Source organism: Nakaseomyces bracarensis (genome assembly GCF_045282275.1).
Source record: "Nakaseomyces bracarensis strain CBM3 chromosome Unknown Scaff10_0, whole genome shotgun sequence".
Lineage (NCBI taxonomy): Eukaryota > Fungi > Ascomycota > Saccharomycetes > Saccharomycetales > Saccharomycetaceae > Nakaseomyces > Nakaseomyces bracarensis.
The window spans coordinates 936,918-957,938 of NW_027263956.1; the positions used below are offsets into that span (position 1 = coordinate 936,918).

A 21,021-nucleotide genomic window follows, 5' to 3' on the forward strand; every position below is an offset into this window, starting at 1 on the left:
CAGTTAGGCGCATTTCCCAGAGAATGAGAGCATTATGAACATGAGAAAAATACCAAACAAACCCTTGTCATAAAAAGGAAAGACAACGATAGAATAAGGAAGAAAGCACTGAAATTAAAACAACGAAAAAAAAAAGAATTTAGAAAATATGTGGAACGAGTGCCGTCCTTATTCCAAGTTAGTGAGTTACATATCCAAGGGGCTGTCAAGAGTACGTAGGAAAATTATACAATGAAGAACTTACAGTACTACTACAGAAAATTGACCAACTTTCCGAATGAAGAAGATATAGAGCCGTTGTGACTTTAAATCTAACGATTGGGTTTCCTCCGGAATTTGTTTTTCTTTTTTTTTTTCCCGGAGGAGGTCGCGAAAAATTTAACCCCGTCCGTTTCCACCAATAGCGGTGATAATTTTTCGTTCCGGGCTCAACATTTGCATTCCCTCGAATACGACCACTTTCTCATGGAAGAATTATTTCCATTGCATTTTCTTTTTCTGCAGGATTTACCAAGGGTAGCTTATGTTGTTCTATACATGTTCTTGCAATTTTAGGTTGCTGAAGGGTTTACTGGAATTTTTATGGACGTAAGGGCCAGGAGTCACTCATTCGACCCCCTTCTTCAATTTATGGTTGCTGCAAATGTATAGCTTACTGATTTGTTCAGGTCTCTTCTTATTTTTTCCCCTTTAAATTCCGAGAATAACGGCTTTTTATGCAACATCACCAGCAGAAATGATACATCATTTTTGAAAAAGAAAGAAGAAGTCCTGTCCTAAATAAGGTTCAACAGTGAGAGTGTTTCACTGGCTTAGAGATAGAGAGTAACTTTACTCTAGATTTTCAAGACGGGGAGATTTGCAAATACAATTTAAAATAGTTCATGTTTTTTAGTTTAATAAAATTATTAATGATTTTGAAGAAAATTCGCTCATTCTAGGTATTTATTGATAATGTTACTACTAAACCAATTTATTATAGCGGAATTATGTTAACGGAAATAAAATTATTAGAACATTTTTTTAGTTCTACTGTAATGTAACTGAAAAACCAAAATCTAGAATCACAGAGTGACGTAGTTAAATAGAACGGTATGAAACAAACTGAATATACTCGATCACATATTATTCAAAAAAAGGATATGTAATTAATAGAAATAAATAAATAATGATCATTCATAAACGTAATAGCTTTTGCACAGACATTTTTTGTTTCTTTTCGGTACACTAATTATTACACAATAACATCTTAAAAGTAAACGGTAAACAATTGGACCGAAAAAGTTATTAATTTCAATTTCCTTGCAGTCAAGTGCGCGATGACTAGTTGCTTTTGTTTTTCTGAGGTTTCGAACAAATAGCCATATCTAGATTACCTATTCTCCTTGATCTAATTTTAGCATAATACTCACTTTTATTAGATATTTTACACAGAGTTAAAGCTTTGAAGCTATTATTATTACTATAAACAGATACTAACAACCTAGTAGAAACTCGTCTCTGAGATAAAATATTTGCACTATATTAAAATAAGAAAGAGATTCCGAGAACGTTAATTAAGTAACCCGATTAGGAAATGATACCATTAAATCTTTCCTGAGAATAAGGAACTAATCAATTAAACCCTTATGGAAAGAATAAAGAGTAAAAAAGAAATAACTTTATAATTATATAAAATAAAATATTAAGTAAATATGTGGAGCTATTACCCATAAGAGTAAAACATATATTCCTTGTAAAAACAGTGCACATAAGAATTTTGTATAGTTAGAAATCGAAAACAGGATTGCTGCAAATCATTGGCTACCTAAGAGTGGATGGCAAAAACTTCATTAAAAAGGAAAAACAACAACAAAAAATAAAGTATAGAAAATTTCACATTCTCATATTTTCTGTTATAGCATTGACAATCACAAATATTATTGTAGTTCGTAAAATGAATATCTAGACTTACCAGCCGAGCAAGTTTCCCCTTGCGTCCACCTGAGGGATAAGAGATATAGAACCGTGGTGACTTTCACTAAAAGAGAACTTATTCAAAAGAAACTACCGGATTTCCACACCTTTATTAGAATTCTACTTTTTAGAGCAAAAAAAGCAATGTCAACTCTAGAGATTTGGGCCCAGCCTATTCGATACTTGGGAAGTATTCTTAATACTTGTACAACTAATGTTTAGTCATCAAAGGGAGAAACTTCCTTTTTCCTGCCAAAAATTTCCCGGGCAGAAAAAATTTTCTTCGTTTTTCTTTTGTTTTTTCCCTCCGGGGCAAGGGGTCGCGGAGATTTTTTAACACCGACCGTTTTCCACTAATAGCGGTGATAAGTTTCGTTCCGTTGCAAAGCATTTTTTTTTCTTCTTTCCTGAATCGGACCACTATCTCGAGGGAAAAAATATTCGACTTTCCGGTTTCTTTTACTTTCAAGATTTGCTAAGCTTTACTTATTGTTCTATACATCTCATTGCAGAAGGGTTTACAAGGATTTTGTGGACTTAAGGGGGCAAGGAGAATCTGTTGTAGCTGCCATAAAAAATGTAGCTGACTAATTTTGTACACACTTTTTCTTCTTCTTATTTTCTTTCTTACATATTAGAACAGCGGCTCATATGGACCACATCACCAGCAAAAATGATACATCGCTGTAGATTGTTGAAAAAGAAATAAGAAGCCTTTTAAGGTTCAACAGTGAGACTGTTACAACGTAGTAAACTTAGTGTATTACTCAGTAAGGATTTGCATGTTTAATATAAAATTATTCATGTTTTTAGTTATAATATATTATTAATGAATTTGAAGAAAATTTGTCCTTTCCCCGGAGGAACGATATAACTATTGATACTACTTTAGTTAGGAACTAATATAAGAAGGGAATGTTTTGTTCTGCAGTAATATATCTGAACTATTCTAGAATTACAGAGTGACGTGTTAGTTAGAAAAGAATGAAACAAATTAAATGCATTTGGTAGCTTAGTATATCAATTACAAAAAAAAAAAAAATTGATTAAGATCAATGAAAAAGAAAAGACAATATGACATGCTCATTTGTTTTAGAAGAGTAGATATAAACAGTAATAGCTTCTTTTAATATAAAATATCTGCCAAAAGAAGAAATATAATTATTAACTAACCTAAGAAAAAGAAATATATCTAAGAGTTCACAGAGTAAGCCTTAATATATTTTTCACCATATACAAGTTAAAAAACCGGGCTTTTTTTTGCTTTTCTTTTGACCTTTTATACTATAAGCAAACTAACTATGCAATGCTTCCCTGTAGTCATGTACAGAATAGGTATCGTTACAATACCTTTAGATGAAAACTCAATTTTATTAACTGTTTTACACGGAATTCGAGCCTCCGAACTAGTCTTTTACTGTAATATATTTTTCTTATAGAAGATAATCTGTTCGCTAATAAATCCATTCTAGGTATCTAAATAAATAGGAATTTCAACCGACAATAATAATTAGGTGACCTAATTTGGAAATGAAAGTAGTATTTCTTCTCTAAGAATAAGGCAACACATCATCAAATATCTACGCTCAAAAGGAATAGTAAATGAATACCAAATAAGGAAAAATAAAAATAAATGATGAACAACTAAATGAATTAGATTATGAAGTATATGTAAATGCCACTCTATTTCAAGAATAACAGAGTACATATCCCAGGAGATTTTTAAAATGTACATTAGAGATTTTCAGGCTAGAAACAAAAGCCACTGCAATTAGTTGTGTATGAACAGGTGTTCTAAATATACCCCAAAGAAATAGAAAAAAATTGCTTACTCGAAATCTGATCTCAACCTTCTGTTCCAGAAAGTGATATAAAAACAGTCACTTTATATTTTAATATATTCTTTTGTCTTTTCTAAACCTTGCATATGAAAACAAAACAAGACAGCTTTTACTAACATTATTTATTGTTGTTAACCTGCTAGAATCTAACACGATAGATAAAGGAAAACAAAATAAATAAGGAGCAGTTAACAATAACAAATACTTATAAACTAGGGAATAGAAAAAAAAAAAAAAACTAAAAAAATTTGAGTAAGAAGACAAATATATTGTCTAGTATTGAAGCAACTTTTTCTCTTTTAACTTTGAAATGAAAAAGTTTTTCCTATATTTCTTTTTTATCACCCTAGTGTTGGGTCAGGCATCCAATGATGCAAGAATTTTTATTAACCAACTTAACGTGCCTAGTCTTGGCAGCGTCACCGTAAACAATCGAAAAGTAACTCTCGAAGATGGTTTGGATGTTGAAGGTACCTTAAATTATGAAGTTCCATCAACAGCCACCATACAAAGAGATACCTATTTTAATGTTACTTCAGGTTCTGTTTCAATAGGTACTAATGGTGTTTTGAATTTGATACATGAAAGTGGTAACACTGTACCTTACTACAAATTTAAGGTAGACAATTTCATCAATAAAGGTACTATTTTAGTGACATCTCCTTCCGAAATAGATCGCAATACAGATACAGCAATTATTTATTCTGACTCGTATTTCACAGTAGACGCCCCTGGGTCTTTTATCAATGAAGGTGAGATGAGTATTTATAGTATAGAAGTTTTCCGGTGGGGGAGCACTACTACATTTATCAATAATAATCACTTGAAACTCTCTAAAGGTACTTCGCTTATTCTTAATGGCAACAATTTTCAAGGTACAGGAACCATTGAATTATCAGATCTTGGAAAGTTGTGGTTGGCAGGTCCGGGAATTAACGGTATTGGTGACCAAACCATTGAACTTAACGATGGTGCAATAATTTTTGTTCCATCAAATGTGGATATTCAACTGAAAGTAAAAAACTTTAGTTCTGCCAAAGGTTATATAGGTTTCGCAGCTCCTATCGATAGTACCGACTACAACAGTCTGACTGGTGTGTTAACTGTAAAATCAGGAGGTAACAGCTACAATCTAATTATTGGAACAAACTATGACGCACGATTTTTTTCTATTATTAATGCTACTGGGACAGATGTTGTGCCTGATTATACATATAAAGGTAATGGAGGCATTTATTTCAGCAATTACGTACGCGTGAATCGTCTTGTTTATAATAACCCTGTAGGCGGTCCATATCCATACACAACAAAATCCATGATTGACTTTGCTACATACGATGCGCCCCCATCACCAACCACAATTAAATTAGACCTTGGTAATGGAGTTACCGAATATGATGTGATTAGCTATTGGCTAACAGAAAACGGAAATGGTAATGTGTACACAACCAGTAGTACCATAGTTTACAGTCCTCCAGCAGTTAAAACGATCGATGCTGCTAGACTTCACGAGCACTTCCACACAGTTGTTTCGTACTTCATCACAGTAGATAGCGATGGGGAGATTGTGACTGACAGTTCTATAGTGAATGCTTACACCTCTCACGATATACCACCATCACCCTCTACCACTAAAATTGACCTTGGTAACGGAGTAACCGAATATGAAGTGGTTAGCTATTGGCTCACAGATTTCTTTGGATTAATAGCGTACACAGCTAGCACACGTTTTATTTACAGTCCTCCGGCTCCGAGAACCATAACCACAAACAACGATAAAGAATATTATTACGAAAAAGATGTGATCTCTTACTATATAACAACAAATTCTGACGGTAAAATAATAACAGATAGCGCTATAGAAACGTATAGAACAAATCATTACAGCGACTACACCACCGTTGTGACACACTCCGACGGCAGTGTCGAGACCGACTCTGTCCACTTCGTGAACACCACCGACAACAACGGCAAGTCTACTGTTGTTCCAATCACTTCCAAGATCGAAGGTCCAGGCGAGCACTACAGCGACTACACCACCGTTGTGACACACTCCGACGGCAGTGTCGAGACCGACTCTGTCCACTTCGTGAACACCACCGACAACAACGGCAAGTCTACTGTTGTTCCAATCACTTCCAAGATCGAAGGTCCAGGCGAGCACTACAGCGACTACACCACCGTTGTGACACACTCCGACGGCAGTGTCGAGACCGACTCTGTCCACTTCGTGAGCACCACAGACAGCAATGGTACCCCAACTGTTGTTCCAATCACTTCCAAGATCGAAGGTCCAGGCGAGCACTACAGCGACTACACCACCGTTGTGACACACTCCGACGGCAGTGTCGAGACCGACTCTGTCCACTTCGTGAACACCACCGACAACAACGGCAAGTCTACTGTTGTTCCAATCACTTCCAAGATCGAAGGTCCAGGCGAGCACTACAGCGACTACACCACCGTTGTGACACACTCCGACGGCAGTGTCGAGACCGACTCTGTCCACTTCGTGAACACCACCGACAACAACGGCAAGTCTACTGTTGTTCCAATCACTTCCAAGATCGAAGGTCCAGGCGAGCACTACAGCGACTACACCACCGTTGTGACACACTCCGACGGCAGTGTCGAGACCGACTCTGTCCACTTCGTGAGCACCACAGACAGCAATGGTACCCCAACTGTTGTTCCAATCACTTCCAAGATCGAAGGTCCAGGCGAGCACTACAGCGACTACACCACCGTTGTGACACACTCCGACGGCAGTGTCGAGACCGACTCTGTCCACTTCGTGAACACCACCGACAACAACGGCAAGTCTACTGTTGTTCCAATCACTTCCAAGATCGAAGGTCCAGGCGAGCACTACAGCGACTACACCACCGTTGTGACACACTCCGACGGCAGTGTCGAGACCGACTCTGTCCACTTCGTGAACACCACCGACAACAACGGCAAGTCTACTGTTGTTCCAATCACTTCCAAGATCGAAGGTCCAGGCGAGCACTACAGCGACTACACCACCGTTGTGACACACTCCGACGGCAGTGTCGAGACCGACTCTGTCCACTTCGTGAGCACCACAGACAGCAATGGTACCCCAACTGTTGTTCCAATCACTTCCAAGATCGAAGGTCCAGGCGAGCACTACAGCGACTACACCACCGTTGTGACACACTCCGACGGCAGTGTCGAGACCGACTCTGTCCACTTCGTGAGCACCACAGACAGCAATGGTACCCCAACTGTTGTTCCAATCACTTCCAAGATCGAAGGTCCAGGCGAGCACTACAGCGACTACACCACCGTTGTGACACACTCCGACGGCAGTGTCGAGACCGACTCTGTCCACTTCGTGAACACCACCGACAACAACGGCAAGTCTACTGTTGTTCCAATCACTTCCAAGATCGAAGGTCCAGGCGAGCACTACAGCGACTACACCACCGTTGTGACACACTCCGACGGCAGTGTCGAGACCGACTCTGTCCACTTCGTGAGCACCACAGACAGCAATGGTACCCCAACTGTTGTTCCAATCACTTCCAAGATCGAAGGTCCAGGCGAGCACTACAGCGACTACACCACCGTTGTGACACACTCCGACGGCAGTGTCGAGACCGACTCTGTCCACTTCGTGAACACCACCGACAACAACGGCAAGTCTACTGTTGTTCCAATCACTTCCAAGATCGAAGGTCCAGGCGAGCACTACAGCGACTACACCACCGTTGTGACACACTCCGACGGCAGTGTCGAGACCGACTCTGTCCACTTCGTGAACACCACCGACAACAACGGCAAGTCTACTGTTGTTCCAATCACTTCCAAGATCGAAGGTCCAGGCGAGCACTACAGCGACTACACCACCGTTGTGACACACTCCGACGGCAGTGTCGAGACCGACTCTGTCCACTTCGTGAACACCACCGACAACAACGGCAAGTCTACTGTTGTTCCAATCACTTCCAAGATCGAAGGTCCAGGCGAGCACTACAGCGACTACACCACCGTTGTGACACACTCCGACGGCAGTGTCGAGACCGACTCTGTCCACTTCGTGAGCACCACAGACAGCAATGGTACCCCAACTGTTGTTCCAATCACTTCCAAGATCGAAGGTCCAGGCGAGCACTACAGCGACTACACCACCGTTGTGACACACTCCGACGGCAGTGTCGAGACCGACTCTGTCCACTTCGTGAGCACCACAGACAGCAATGGTACCCCAACTGTTGTTCCAATCACTTCCAAGATCGAAGGTCCAGGCGAGCACTACAGCGACTACACCACCGTTGTGACACACTCCGACGGCAGTGTCGAGACCGACTCTGTCCACTTCGTGAACACCACCGACAACAACGGCAAGTCTACTGTTGTTCCAATCACTTCCAAGATCGAAGGTCCAGGCGAGCACTACAGCGACTACACCACCGTTGTGACACACTCCGACGGCAGTGTCGAGACCGACTCTGTCCACTTCGTGAGCACCACAGACAGCAATGGTACCCCAACTGTTGTTCCAATCACTTCCAAGATCGAAGATCCAGGCGAGCACTACAGCGACTACACCACCGTTGTGACACACTCCGACGGCAGTGTCGAGACCGACTCTGTCCACTTCGTGAACACCACCGACAACAACGGCAAGTCTACTGTTGTTCCAATCACTTCCAAGATCGAAGGTCCAGGCGAGCACTACAGCGACTACACCACCGTTGTGACACACTCCGACGGCAGTGTCGAGACCGACTCTGTCCACTTCGTGAGCACCACAGACAGCAATGGTACCCCAACTGTTGTTCCAATCACTTCCAAGATCGAAGATCCAGGCGAGCACTACAGCGACTACACCACCGTTGTGACACACTCCGACGGCAGTGTCGAGACCGACTCTGTCCACTTCGTGAACACCACCGACAACAACGGCAAGTCTACTGTTGTTCCAATCACTTCCAAGATCGAAGGTCCAGGCGAGCACTACAGCGACTACACCACCGTTGTGACACACTCCGACGGCAGTGTCGAGACCGACTCTGTCCACTTCGTGAACACCACCGACAACAACGGCAAGTCTACTGTTGTTCCAATCACTTCCAAGATCGAAGGTCCAGGCGAGCACTACAGCGACTACACCACCGTTGTGACACACTCCGACGGCAGTGTCGAGACCGACTCTGTCCACTTCGTGAACACCACCGACAACAACGGCAAGTCTACTGTTGTTCCAATCACTTCCAAGATCGAAGGTCCAGGCGAGCACTACAGCGACTACACCACCGTTGTGACACACTCCGACGGCAGTGTCGAGACCGACTCTGTCCACTTCGTGAGCACCACAGACAGCAATGGTACCCCAACTGTTGTTCCAATCACTTCCAAGATCGAAGGTCCAGGCGAGCACTACAGCGACTACACCACCGTTGTGACACACTCCGACGGCAGTGTCGAGACCGACTCTGTCCACTTCGTGAGCACCACAGACAGCAATGGTACCCCAACTGTTGTTCCAATCACTTCCAAGATCGAAGGTCCAGGCGAGCACTACAGCGACTACACCACCGTTGTGACACACTCCGACGGCAGTGTCGAGACCGACTCTGTCCACTTCGTGAACACCACCGACAACAACGGCAAGTCTACTGTTGTTCCAATCACTTCCAAGATCGAAGGTCCAGGCGAGCACTACAGCGACTACACCACCGTTGTGACACACTCCGACGGCAGTGTCGAGACCGACTCTGTCCACTTCGTGAACACCACCGACAACAACGGCAAGTCTACTGTTGTTCCAATCACTTCCAAGATCGAAGGTCCAGGCGAGCACTACAGCGACTACACCACCGTTGTGACACACTCCGACGGCAGTGTCGAGACCGACTCTGTCCACTTCGTGAACACCACCGACAACAACGGCAAGTCTACTGTTGTTCCAATCACTTCCAAGATCGAAGGTCCAGGCGAGCACTACAGCGACTACACCACCGTTGTGACACACTCCGACGGCAGTGTCGAGACCGACTCTGTCCACTTCGTGAGCACCACAGACAGCAATGGTACCCCAACTGTTGTTCCAATCACTTCCAAGATCGAAGGTCCAGGCGAGCACTACAGCGACTACACCACCGTTGTGACACACTCCGACGGCAGTGTCGAGACCGACTCTGTCCTCTTCGTGAGCACCACAGACAGCAATGGTACCCCAACTGTTGTTCCAATCACTTCCAAGATCGAAGGTCCAGGCGAGCACTACAGCGACTACACCACCGTTGTGACACACTCCGACGGCAGTGTCGAGACCGACTCTGTCCACTTCGTGAACACCACCGACAACAACGGCAAGTCTACTGTTGTTCCAATCACTTCCAAGATCGAAGGTCCAGGCGAGCACTACAGCGACTACACCACCGTTGTGACACACTCCGACGGCAGTGTCGAGACCGACTCTGTCCACTTCGTGAGCACCACAGACAGCAATGGTACCCCAACTGTTGTTCCAATCACTTCCAAGATCGAAGGTCCAGGCGAGCACTACAGCGACTACACCACCGTTGTGACACACTCCGACGGCAGTGTCGAGACCGACTCTGTCCACTTCGTGAACACCACCGACAACAACGGCAAGTCTACTGTTGTTCCAATCACTTCCAAGATCGAAGGTCCAGGCGAGCACTACAGCGACTACACCACCGTTGTGACACACTCCGACGGCAGTGTCGAGACCGACTCTGTCCACTTCGTGAGCACCACAGACAGCAATGGTACCCCAACTGTTGTTCCAATCACTTCCAAGATCGAAGGTCCAGGCGAGCACTACAGCGACTACACCACCGTTGTGACACACTCCGACGGCAGTGTCGAGACCGACTCTGTCCACTTCGTGAGCACCACAGACAGCAATGGTACCCCAACTGTTGTTCCAATCACTTCCAAGATCGAAGGTCCAGGCGAGCACTACAGCGACTACACCACCGTTGTGACACACTCCGACGGCAGTGTCGAGACCGACTCTGTCCACTTCGTGAGCACCACAGACAGCAATGGTACCCCAACTGTTGTTCCAATCACTTCCAAGATCGAAGGTCCAGGCGAGCACTACAGCGACTACACCACCGTTGTGACACACTCCGACGGCAGTGTCGAGACCGACTCTGTCCACTTCGTGAACACCACCGACAACAACGGCAAGTCTACTGTTGTTCCAATCACTTCCAAGATCGAAGGTCCAGGCGAGCACTACAGCGACTACACCACCGTTGTGACACACTCCGACGGCAGTGTCGAGACCGACTCTGTCCACTTCGTGAACACCACCGACAACAACGGCAAGTCTACTGTTGTTCCAATCACTTCCAAGATCGAAGGTCCAGGCGAGCACTACAGCGACTACACCACCGTTGTGACACACTCCGACGGCAGTGTCGAGACCGACTCTGTCCACTTCGTGAACACCACCGACAACAACGGCAAGTCTACTGTTGTTCCAATCACTTCCAAGATCGAAGGTCCAGGCGAGCACTACAGCGACTACACCACCGTTGTGACACACTCCGACGGCAGTGTCGAGACCGACTCTGTCCACTTCGTGAGCACCACAGACAGCAATGGTACCCCAACTGTTGTTCCAATCACTTCCAAGATCGAAGGTCCAGGCGAGCACTACAGCGACTACACCACCGTTGTGACACACTCCGACGGCAGTGTCGAGACCGACTCTGTCCACTTCGTGAGCACCACAGACAGCAATGGTACCCCAACTGTTGTTCCAATCACTTCCAAGATCGAAGGTCCAGGCGAGCACTACAGCGACTACACCACCGTTGTGACACACTCCGACGGCAGTGTCGAGACCGACTCTGTCCACTTCGTGAACACCACCGACAACAACGGCAAGTCTACTGTTGTTCCAATCACTTCCAAGATCGAAGGTCCAGGCGAGCACTACAGCGACTACACCACCGTTGTGACACACTCCGACGGCAGTGTCGAGACCGACTCTGTCCACTTCGTGAACACCACCGACAACAACGGCAAGTCTACTGTTGTTCCAATCACTTCCAAGATCGAAGGTCCAGGCGAGCACTACAGCGACTACACCACCGTTGTGACACACTCCGACGGCAGTGTCGAGACCGACTCTGTCCACTTCGTGAGCACCACAGACAGCAATGGTACCCCAACTGTTGTTCCAATCACTTCCAAGATCGAAGGTCCAGGCGAGCACTACAGCGACTACACCACCGTTGTGACACACTCCGACGGCAGTGTCGAGACCGACTCTGTCCACTTCGTGAGCACCACAGACAGCAATGGTACCCCAACTGTTGTTCCAATCACTTCCAAGATCGAAGGTCCAGGCGAGCACTACAGCGACTACACCACCGTTGTGACACACTCCGACGGCAGTGTCGAGACCGACTCTGTCCACTTCGTGAACACCACCGACAACAACGGCAAGTCTACTGTTGTTCCAATCACTTCCAAGATCGAAGGTCCAGGCGAGCACTACAGCGACTACACCACCGTTGTGACACACTCCGACGGCAGTGTCGAGACCGACTCTGTCCACTTCGTGAACACCACCGACAACAACGGCAAGTCTACTGTTGTTCCAATCACTTCCAAGATCGAAGGTCCAGGCGAGCACTACAGCGACTACACCACCGTTGTGACACACTCCGACGGCAGTGTCGAGACCGACTCTGTCCACTTCGTGAACACCACCGACAACAACGGCAAGTCTACTGTTGTTCCAATCACTTCCAAGATCGAAGGTCCAGGCGAGCACTACAGCGACTACACCACCGTTGTGACACACTCCGACGGCAGTGTCGAGACCGACTCTGTCCACTTCGTGAGCACCACAGACAGCAATGGTACCCCAACTGTTGTTCCAATCACTTCCAAGATCGAAGGTCCAGGCGAGCACTACAGCGACTACACCACCGTTGTGACACACTCCGACGGCAGTGTCGAGACCGACTCTGTCCACTTCGTGAGCACCACAGACAGCAATGGTACCCCAACTGTTGTTCCAATCACTTCCAAGATCGAAGGTCCAGGCGAGCACTACAGCGACTACACCACCGTTGTGACACACTCCGACGGCAGTGTCGAGACCGACTCTGTCCACTTCGTGAACACCACCGACAACAACGGCAAGTCTACTGTTGTTCCAATCACTTCCAAGATCGAAGGTCCAGGCGAGCACTACAGCGACTACACCACCGTTGTGACACACTCCGACGGCAGTGTCGAGACCGACTCTGTCCACTTCGTGAACACCACCGACAACAACGGCAAGTCTACTGTTGTTCCAATCACTTCCAAGATCGAAGGTCCAGGCGAGCACTACAGCGACTACACCACCGTTGTGACACACTCCGACGGCAGTGTCGAGACCGACTCTGTCCACTTCGTGAACACCACCGACAACAACGGCAAGTCTACTGTTGTTCCAATCACTTCCAAGATCGAAGGTCCAGGCGAGCACTACAGCGACTACACCACCGTTGTGACACACTCCGACGGCAGTGTCGAGACCGACTCTGTCCACTTCGTGAGCACCACAGACAGCAATGGTACCCCAACTGTTGTTCCAATCACTTCCAAGATCGAAGGTCCAGGCGAGCACTACAGCGACTACACCACCGTTGTGACACACTCCGACGGCAGTGTCGAGACCGACTCTGTCCACTTCGTGAGCACCACAGACAGCAATGGTACCCCAACTGTTGTTCCAATCACTTCCAAGATCGAAGGTCCAGGCGAGCACTACAGCGACTACACCACCGTTGTGACACACTCCGACGGCAGTGTCGAGACCGACTCTGTCCACTTCGTGAGCACCACAGACAGCAATGGTACCCCAACTGTTGTTCCAATCACTTCCAAGATCGAAGGTCCAGGCGAGCACTACAGCGACTACACCACCGTTGTGACACACTCCGACGGCAGTGTCGAGACCGACTCTGTCCACTTCGTGAACACCACCGACAACAACGGCAAGTCTACTGTTGTTCCAATCACTTCCAAGATCGAAGGTCCAGGCGAGCACTACAGCGACTACACCACCGTTGTGACACACTCCGACGGCAGTGTCGAGACCGACTCTGTCCACTTCGTGAACACCACCGACAACAACGGCAAGTCTACTGTTGTTCCAATCACTTCCAAGATCGAAGGTCCAGGCGAGCACTACAGCGACTACACCACCGTTGTGACACACTCCGACGGCAGTGTCGAGACCGACTCTGTCCACTTCGTGAGCACCACAGACAGCAATGGTACCCCAACTGTTGTTCCAATCACTTCCAAGATCGAAGGTCCAGGCGAGCACTACAGCGACTACACCACCGTTGTGACACACTCCGACGGCAGTGTCGAGACCGACTCTGTCCACTTCGTGAACACCACCGACAACAACGGCAAGTCTACTGTTGTTCCAATCACTTCCAAGATCGAAGGTCCAGGCGAGCACTACAGCGACTACACCACCGTTGTCACACACTCCGACGGCAGTGTCGAGACCGACTCTGTCCACTTCGTGAGCACCACAGACAGCAATGGTACCCCAACTGTTGTTCCAATCACTTCCAAGATCGAAGGTCCAGGCGAGCACTACAGCGACTACACCACCGTTGTGACACACTCCGACGGCAGTGTCGAGACCGACTCTGTCCACTTCGTGAGCACCACAGACAGCAATGGTACCCCAACTGTTGTTCCAATCACTTCCAAGATCGAAGGTCCAGGCGAGCACTACAGCGACTACACCACCGTTGTGACACACTCCGACGGCAGTGTCGAGACCGACTCTGTCCACTTCGTGAGCACCACAGACAGCAATGGTACCCCAACTGTTGTTCCAATCACTTCCAAGATCGAAGGTCCAGGCGAGCACTACAGCGACTACACCACCGTTGTGACACACTCCGACGGCAGTGTCGAGACCGACTCTGTCCACTTCGTGAACACCACCGACAACAACGGCAAGTCTACTGTTGTTCCAATCACTTCCAAGATCGAAGGTCCAGGCGAGCACTACAGCGACTACACCACCGTTGTGACACACTCCGACGGCAGTGTCGAGACCGACTCTGTCCACTTCGTGAACACCACCGACAACAACGGCAAGTCTACTGTTGTTCCAATCACTTCCAAGATCGAAGGTCCAGGCGAGCACTACAGCGACTACACCACCGTTGTGACACACTCCGACGGCAGTGTCGAGACCGACTCTGTCCACTTCGTGAACACCACCGACAACAACGGCAAGTCTACTGTTGTTCCAATCACTTCCAAGATCGAAGGTCCAGGCGAGCACTACAGCGACTACACCACCGTTGTGACACACTCCGACGGCAGTGTCGAGACCGACTCTGTCCACTTCGTGAACACCACCGACAACAACGGCAAGTCTACTGTTGTTCCAATCACTTCCAAGATCGAAGGTCCAGGCGAGCACTACAGCGACTACACCACCGTTGTGACACACTCCGACGGCAGTGTCGAGACCGACTCTGTCCACTTCGTGAACACCACCGACAACAACGGCAAGTCTACTGTTGTTCCAATCACTTCCAAGATCGAAGGTCCAGGCGAGCACTACAGCGACTACACCACCGTTGTGACACACTCCGACGGCAGTGTCGAGACCGACTCTGTCCACTTCGTGAACACCACCGACAACAACGGCAAGTCTACTGTTGTTCCAATCACTTCCAAGATCGAAGGTCCAGGCGAGCACTACAGCGACTACACCACCGTTGTGACACACTCCGACGGCAGTGTCGAGACCGACTCTGTCCACTTCGTGAACACCACCGACAACAACGGCAAGTCTACTGTTGTTCCAATCACTTCCAAGATCGAAGGTCCAGGCGAGCACTACAGCGACTACACCACCGTTGTGACACACTCCGACGGCAGTGTCGAGACCGACTCTGTCCACTTCGTGAGCACCACAGACAGCAATGGTACCCCAACTGTTGTTCCAATCACTTCCAAGATCGAAGGTCCAGGCGAGCACTACAGCGACTACACCACCGTTGTGACACACTCCGACGGCAGTGTCGAGACCGACTCTGTCCACTTCGTGAGCACCACAGACAGCAATGGTACCCCAACTGTTGTTCCAATCACTTCCAAGATCGAAGGTCCAGGCGAGCACTACAGCGACTACACCACCGTTGTGACACACTCCGACGGCAGTGTCGAGACCGACTCTGTCCACTTCGTGAACACCACCGACAACAACGGCAAGTCTACTGTTGTTCCAATCACTTCCAAGATCGAAGGTCCAGGCGAGCACTACAGCGACTACACCACCGTTGTGACACACTCCGACGGCAGTGTCGAGACCGACTCTGTCCACTTCGTGAGCACCACAGACAGCAATGGTACCCCAACTGTTGTTCCAATCACTTCCAAGATCGAAGATCCAGGCGAGCACTACAGCGACTACACCACCGTTGTGACACACTCCGACGGCAGTGTCGAGACCGACTCTGTCCACTTCGTGAACACCACCGACAACAACGGCAAGTCTACTGTTGTTCCAATCACTTCCAAGATCGAAGGTCCAGGCGAGCACTACAGCGACTACACCACCGTTGTGACACACTCCGACGGCAGTGTCGAGACCGACTCTGTCCACTTCGTGAACACCACCGACAACAACGGCAAGTCTACTGTTGTTCCAATCACTTCCAAGATCGAAGGTCCAGGCGAGCACTACAGCGACTACACCACCGTTGTGACACACTCCGACGGCAGTGTCGAGACCGACTCTGTCCACTTCGTGAACACCACCGACAACAACGGCAAGTCTACTGTTGTTCCAATCACTTCCAAGATCGAAGGTCCAGGCGAGCACTACAGCGACTACACCACCGTTGTGACACACTCCGACGGCAGTGTCGAGACCGACTCTGTCCACTTCGTGAACACCACCGACAACAACGGCAAGTCTACTGTTGTTCCAATCACTTCCAAGATCGAAGGTCCAGGCGAGCACTACAGCGACTACACCACCGTTGTGACACACTCCGACGGCAGTGTCGAGACCGACTCTGTCCACTTCGTGAACACCACCGACAACAACGGCAAGTCTACTGTTGTTCCAATCACTTCCAAGATCGAAGGTCCAGGCGAGCACTACAGCGACTACACCACCGTTGTGACACACTCCGACGGCAGTGTCGAGACCGACTCTGTCCACTTCGTGAACACCACCGACAACAACGGCAAGTCTACTGTTGTTCCAATCACTTCCAAGATCGAAGGTCCAGGCGAGCACTACAGCGACTACACCACCGTTGTGACACACTCCGACGGCAGTGTCGAGACCGACTCTGTCCACTTCGTGAACACCACCGACAACAACGGCAAGTCTACTGTTGTTCCAATCACTTCCAAGATCGAAGGTCCAGGCGAGCACTACAGCGACTACACCACCGTTGTGACACACTCCGACGGCAGTGTCGAGACCGACTCTGTCCACTTCGTGAACACCACCGACAACAACGGCAAGTCTACTGTTGTTCCAATCACTTCCAAGATCGAAGGTCCAGGCGAGCACTACAGCGACTACACCACCGTTGTGACACACTCCGACGGCAGTGTCGAGACCGACTCTGTCCACTTCGTGAGCACCACAGACAGCAATGGTACCCCAACTGTTGTTCCAATCACTTCCAAGATCGAAGGTCCAGGCGAGCACTACAGCGACTACACCACCGTTGTGACACACTCCGACGGCAGTGTTGAAACTGATTACATTCATCATATTACCTCCACTGATTCCGCTGGTAATTTGGTTACTAATGTCGTTACTGTGTTACCAGCTTCAACAATTGAGAATACGTATTTTGTTTCTGATGGTGAAACAATTCATAAAGAAGTCATTATTTCTCAGTATACAGATACTGATGGTCATATTGCAACTTCCACATGGACAGAATTATTCAAAACTTTAATCGACGCTAATCCAGTATTCTTCTCTTCTGAGCAGCATTCTTTAACAACTGCATCTGGTTCTGTAACAAAGAGTTCAATTTTATCTATATCTTCAAACAGTCCTAACTCTGCTGGCTCTGGAAGCGGAGAGTCTAGTGACCACCTCACTGTTATTACAACCAACGGCCAAGAATCAACTGCTCTTGTCAGCCATGTTACAACTACGGATGCTAACGGAAACCCAACAACGTATGAAACTACAGTCCCAACAAACGACTATTTGACTACCTTCACCACCAATGGTGAATTAACAACGGCTCTAGTTTCCCATATTACTACCACAGATCAATCCGGACATCCAACAACAATTGCAACAGTAGTACCAACTCCTTCCGGCTCTGGCTCTTCCAACTCTGGTTCATCTGGCTCCGGTTCCAACTCAGGTTCCTCAAACAATGGCTCTGGTTCATCAGGTTCCGGCTCTGGTTCCTACTCAGGTTCCTCAAACAATGGCTCTGGTTCATCAGGTTCCGGCTCTGGCTCTTCCAACTCTGGTTTATCTGGCTCTGGTTCCAACTCAGGTTCCTCAAACAATGGCTCTGGTTCCAACTCAGGTTCCGGCTCTGGCTCTTCCAACTCAGGTTCCTCAAACAATGGCTCTGGTTCCAACTCAGGTTCCGGCTCTGGCTCTTCCAACTCTGGTTCACAACCAGCCTCTCAAACAATTCTTTCTCCAGGTATTGGCTCTCAACAGCAACACAATGCAGCTAATAGAATAACTACAGTACCATTCTATTATTACCTTCTATCCTTGAGCGCTTTATTGTTACTTTAGATAATTTTTGATGCGGTCTATGTGATATGAATAAAAAATTGAAGAAAATTAGAAAAATGAATATTATTATGATCGATATGATACCTTTTCCCCAGTATCAAATCACTAATATTACTAGCTTTTCATGAAAAGTCATTCAATATGTTCGTATATATTTATCTATTTGCAGTTTATCAATTTGCAGTTTATTTCTTTAGACGATTTATATAATGTAGTTCTTAGCTTAAAAAATAAATTAGCTTTCTTTAAAAAATATTATATATTATATCAATTAATTCAGTATGAAATATATGTATTACAATTAGATATCCGAATTGTTTATCCAGTCTACCTTGACAGAAGAAGCTCTAAGACTTGATATATATATTTATATCTTTATCATATAACTTAATATATATATATGAATTATGTATAAATAATAATTAATTATATTATATATATATTTTATATATATATTTATATATTATCATATTTAGATATTATTATATTATATATATATATTATTATATTAATATATAATTATATTAAATATATTATTATATATGTTATTATATTGGTTATACATATTTATAATTATATATACCTATTATATATACCTATTATATAAATATATATTAATAGTATATATATAATAATTATAATAATATAAATTATATATAATAAATATATTATATTTTTTATATATATAGGATATATAGGTATATTATTATAATACTATTATACTTTATAATATATAGATATATTATATATAGATATATTAAATATTAGAATATGTTATAATATATATATACTTAATATTAAATATATATTATATTAATAATAGTTTATATAAATAAACTATATAAGAATATTAGATTATCATATAAATAATATATGATAAAGATAATTATAATAAGAATAAAATAATAGATTAGATATTATATAGATAACTAATAAATTAGTATTTTATGTATATTAAAATATATATAAAACCTATAATAAATTTTAGTATAAAATTATTAGTATAAATTATCATTATTAAGACTACTTCATATTTTATATGTATTCAATATTTATTATTTATTAACTTAGCTTATCTACTATAACTATTTATATAGTATAAATAAATATAGAATATAATAATTAATTAATTAAGTATTATATTTAAATAATTAATAGATACACCATAGGTTAATTCATTATGGTCCTTGCGTACTAATAATGAGACTTAATTAGATAATATTATTTGTAGTAGATAAAAACCATACTGACTCACGTCGTATTTAACCCAACTCACGTTACCTTTTAATCGACGAACAGTCGAACCCTTCTTAGCTTTTACAACCAAGAGGATAGGTAGAGTCGACATCGAGGTGGCAAACATAACTTACAATTTCTACTCTTTCGTTATATTACCCTGTTATCCCTAGCGTAACTTTTATTCGTTATCAATAACCTTTACAATCAGTATTATTTGTTCATTATGCCATACTTACGTACTTATTTCACTTGTTTGTGTTATAATCTTTGCATAGTTATACCATTATATTAATTTAATAAATTATAATAAATAATTATAATTATTATTGTTTTCCTGACAATTTTACTATACATAATTTTTCTATTATTATATTATATAATATTAAATATTATATAATATATTTTATAATTAATATATATAATATATATTTTATTTTAATAAATAATAATATAATTTATATATGGACTTATTCAGATACTTTTGCTGAAAATGACGCCCCATCAAAACTACCAATTAGAGATTGTCTCTTTTAATATTTATTTATATATAATATATTTAAATTAATAAATATATATATAATCAATAAATTATATTTAAGAGTATATTTCTATTAAATATGATGTTTTATAAAGATTAGAATTATTATAATATTATAATAAGTATCTCATTTATATCTAAACGATTAATAATATATATTATATTATATTACTTAATATATCTGAATATAATAAATAATAATTCGATCTATCTAATTATAGTAAAGCTGCATAGGGTCTTCTTGTCTAACTACAAATATACAGCATCTTCACTGCAAATTCAATTTCACTTAGTTTAAGGATGAGACAGTTGTTGTATCATTACGTCATTCATGCGGGACTGTAATTATCAGCCAAGGAATTTCGCTACATTATAACCCTCATAATAAGGCTGCTATTTACTTAAATTTATTTATATATTCTAATATTAAATATATAATTTATATATTAAGCATTGAGCAGAGTTCACACCTTATACTATAACTAATAAGTTTTCGCAAAGTGCGGTGTTTTTAGTAAACAGTTGTACAACCTTGTTTTTATATCTCTTTATTGACTAACGTTAGAGCTATTTTTGCCGAGTTCCTTATCCTTAATTATCTAATACACCTTCATATTCTCTACTAACATACCTGAGTCGGTCTACATTAC

General features: G+C 44.2%; 1 protein-coding gene across 1 annotated transcript; it reads left to right on the top strand.

Annotated features, from left to right (window-relative positions):
• Window positions 1–4,107: 4,107 nt before the first annotated feature.
• RNJ42_03035 (uncharacterized protein) lies at window positions 4,108–18,594 on the top strand (the record flags this gene model as incomplete). Its single annotated transcript, XM_071053200.1, has 1 exon — window positions 4,108–18,594. The coding sequence occupies one exon, from the start codon at window positions 4,108–4,110 to the stop codon at window positions 18,592–18,594; it is 14,487 nt and encodes a 4,828-aa protein (XP_070911450.1).
• Between the last annotated feature and the right edge of the window lie 2,427 nt (window positions 18,595–21,021).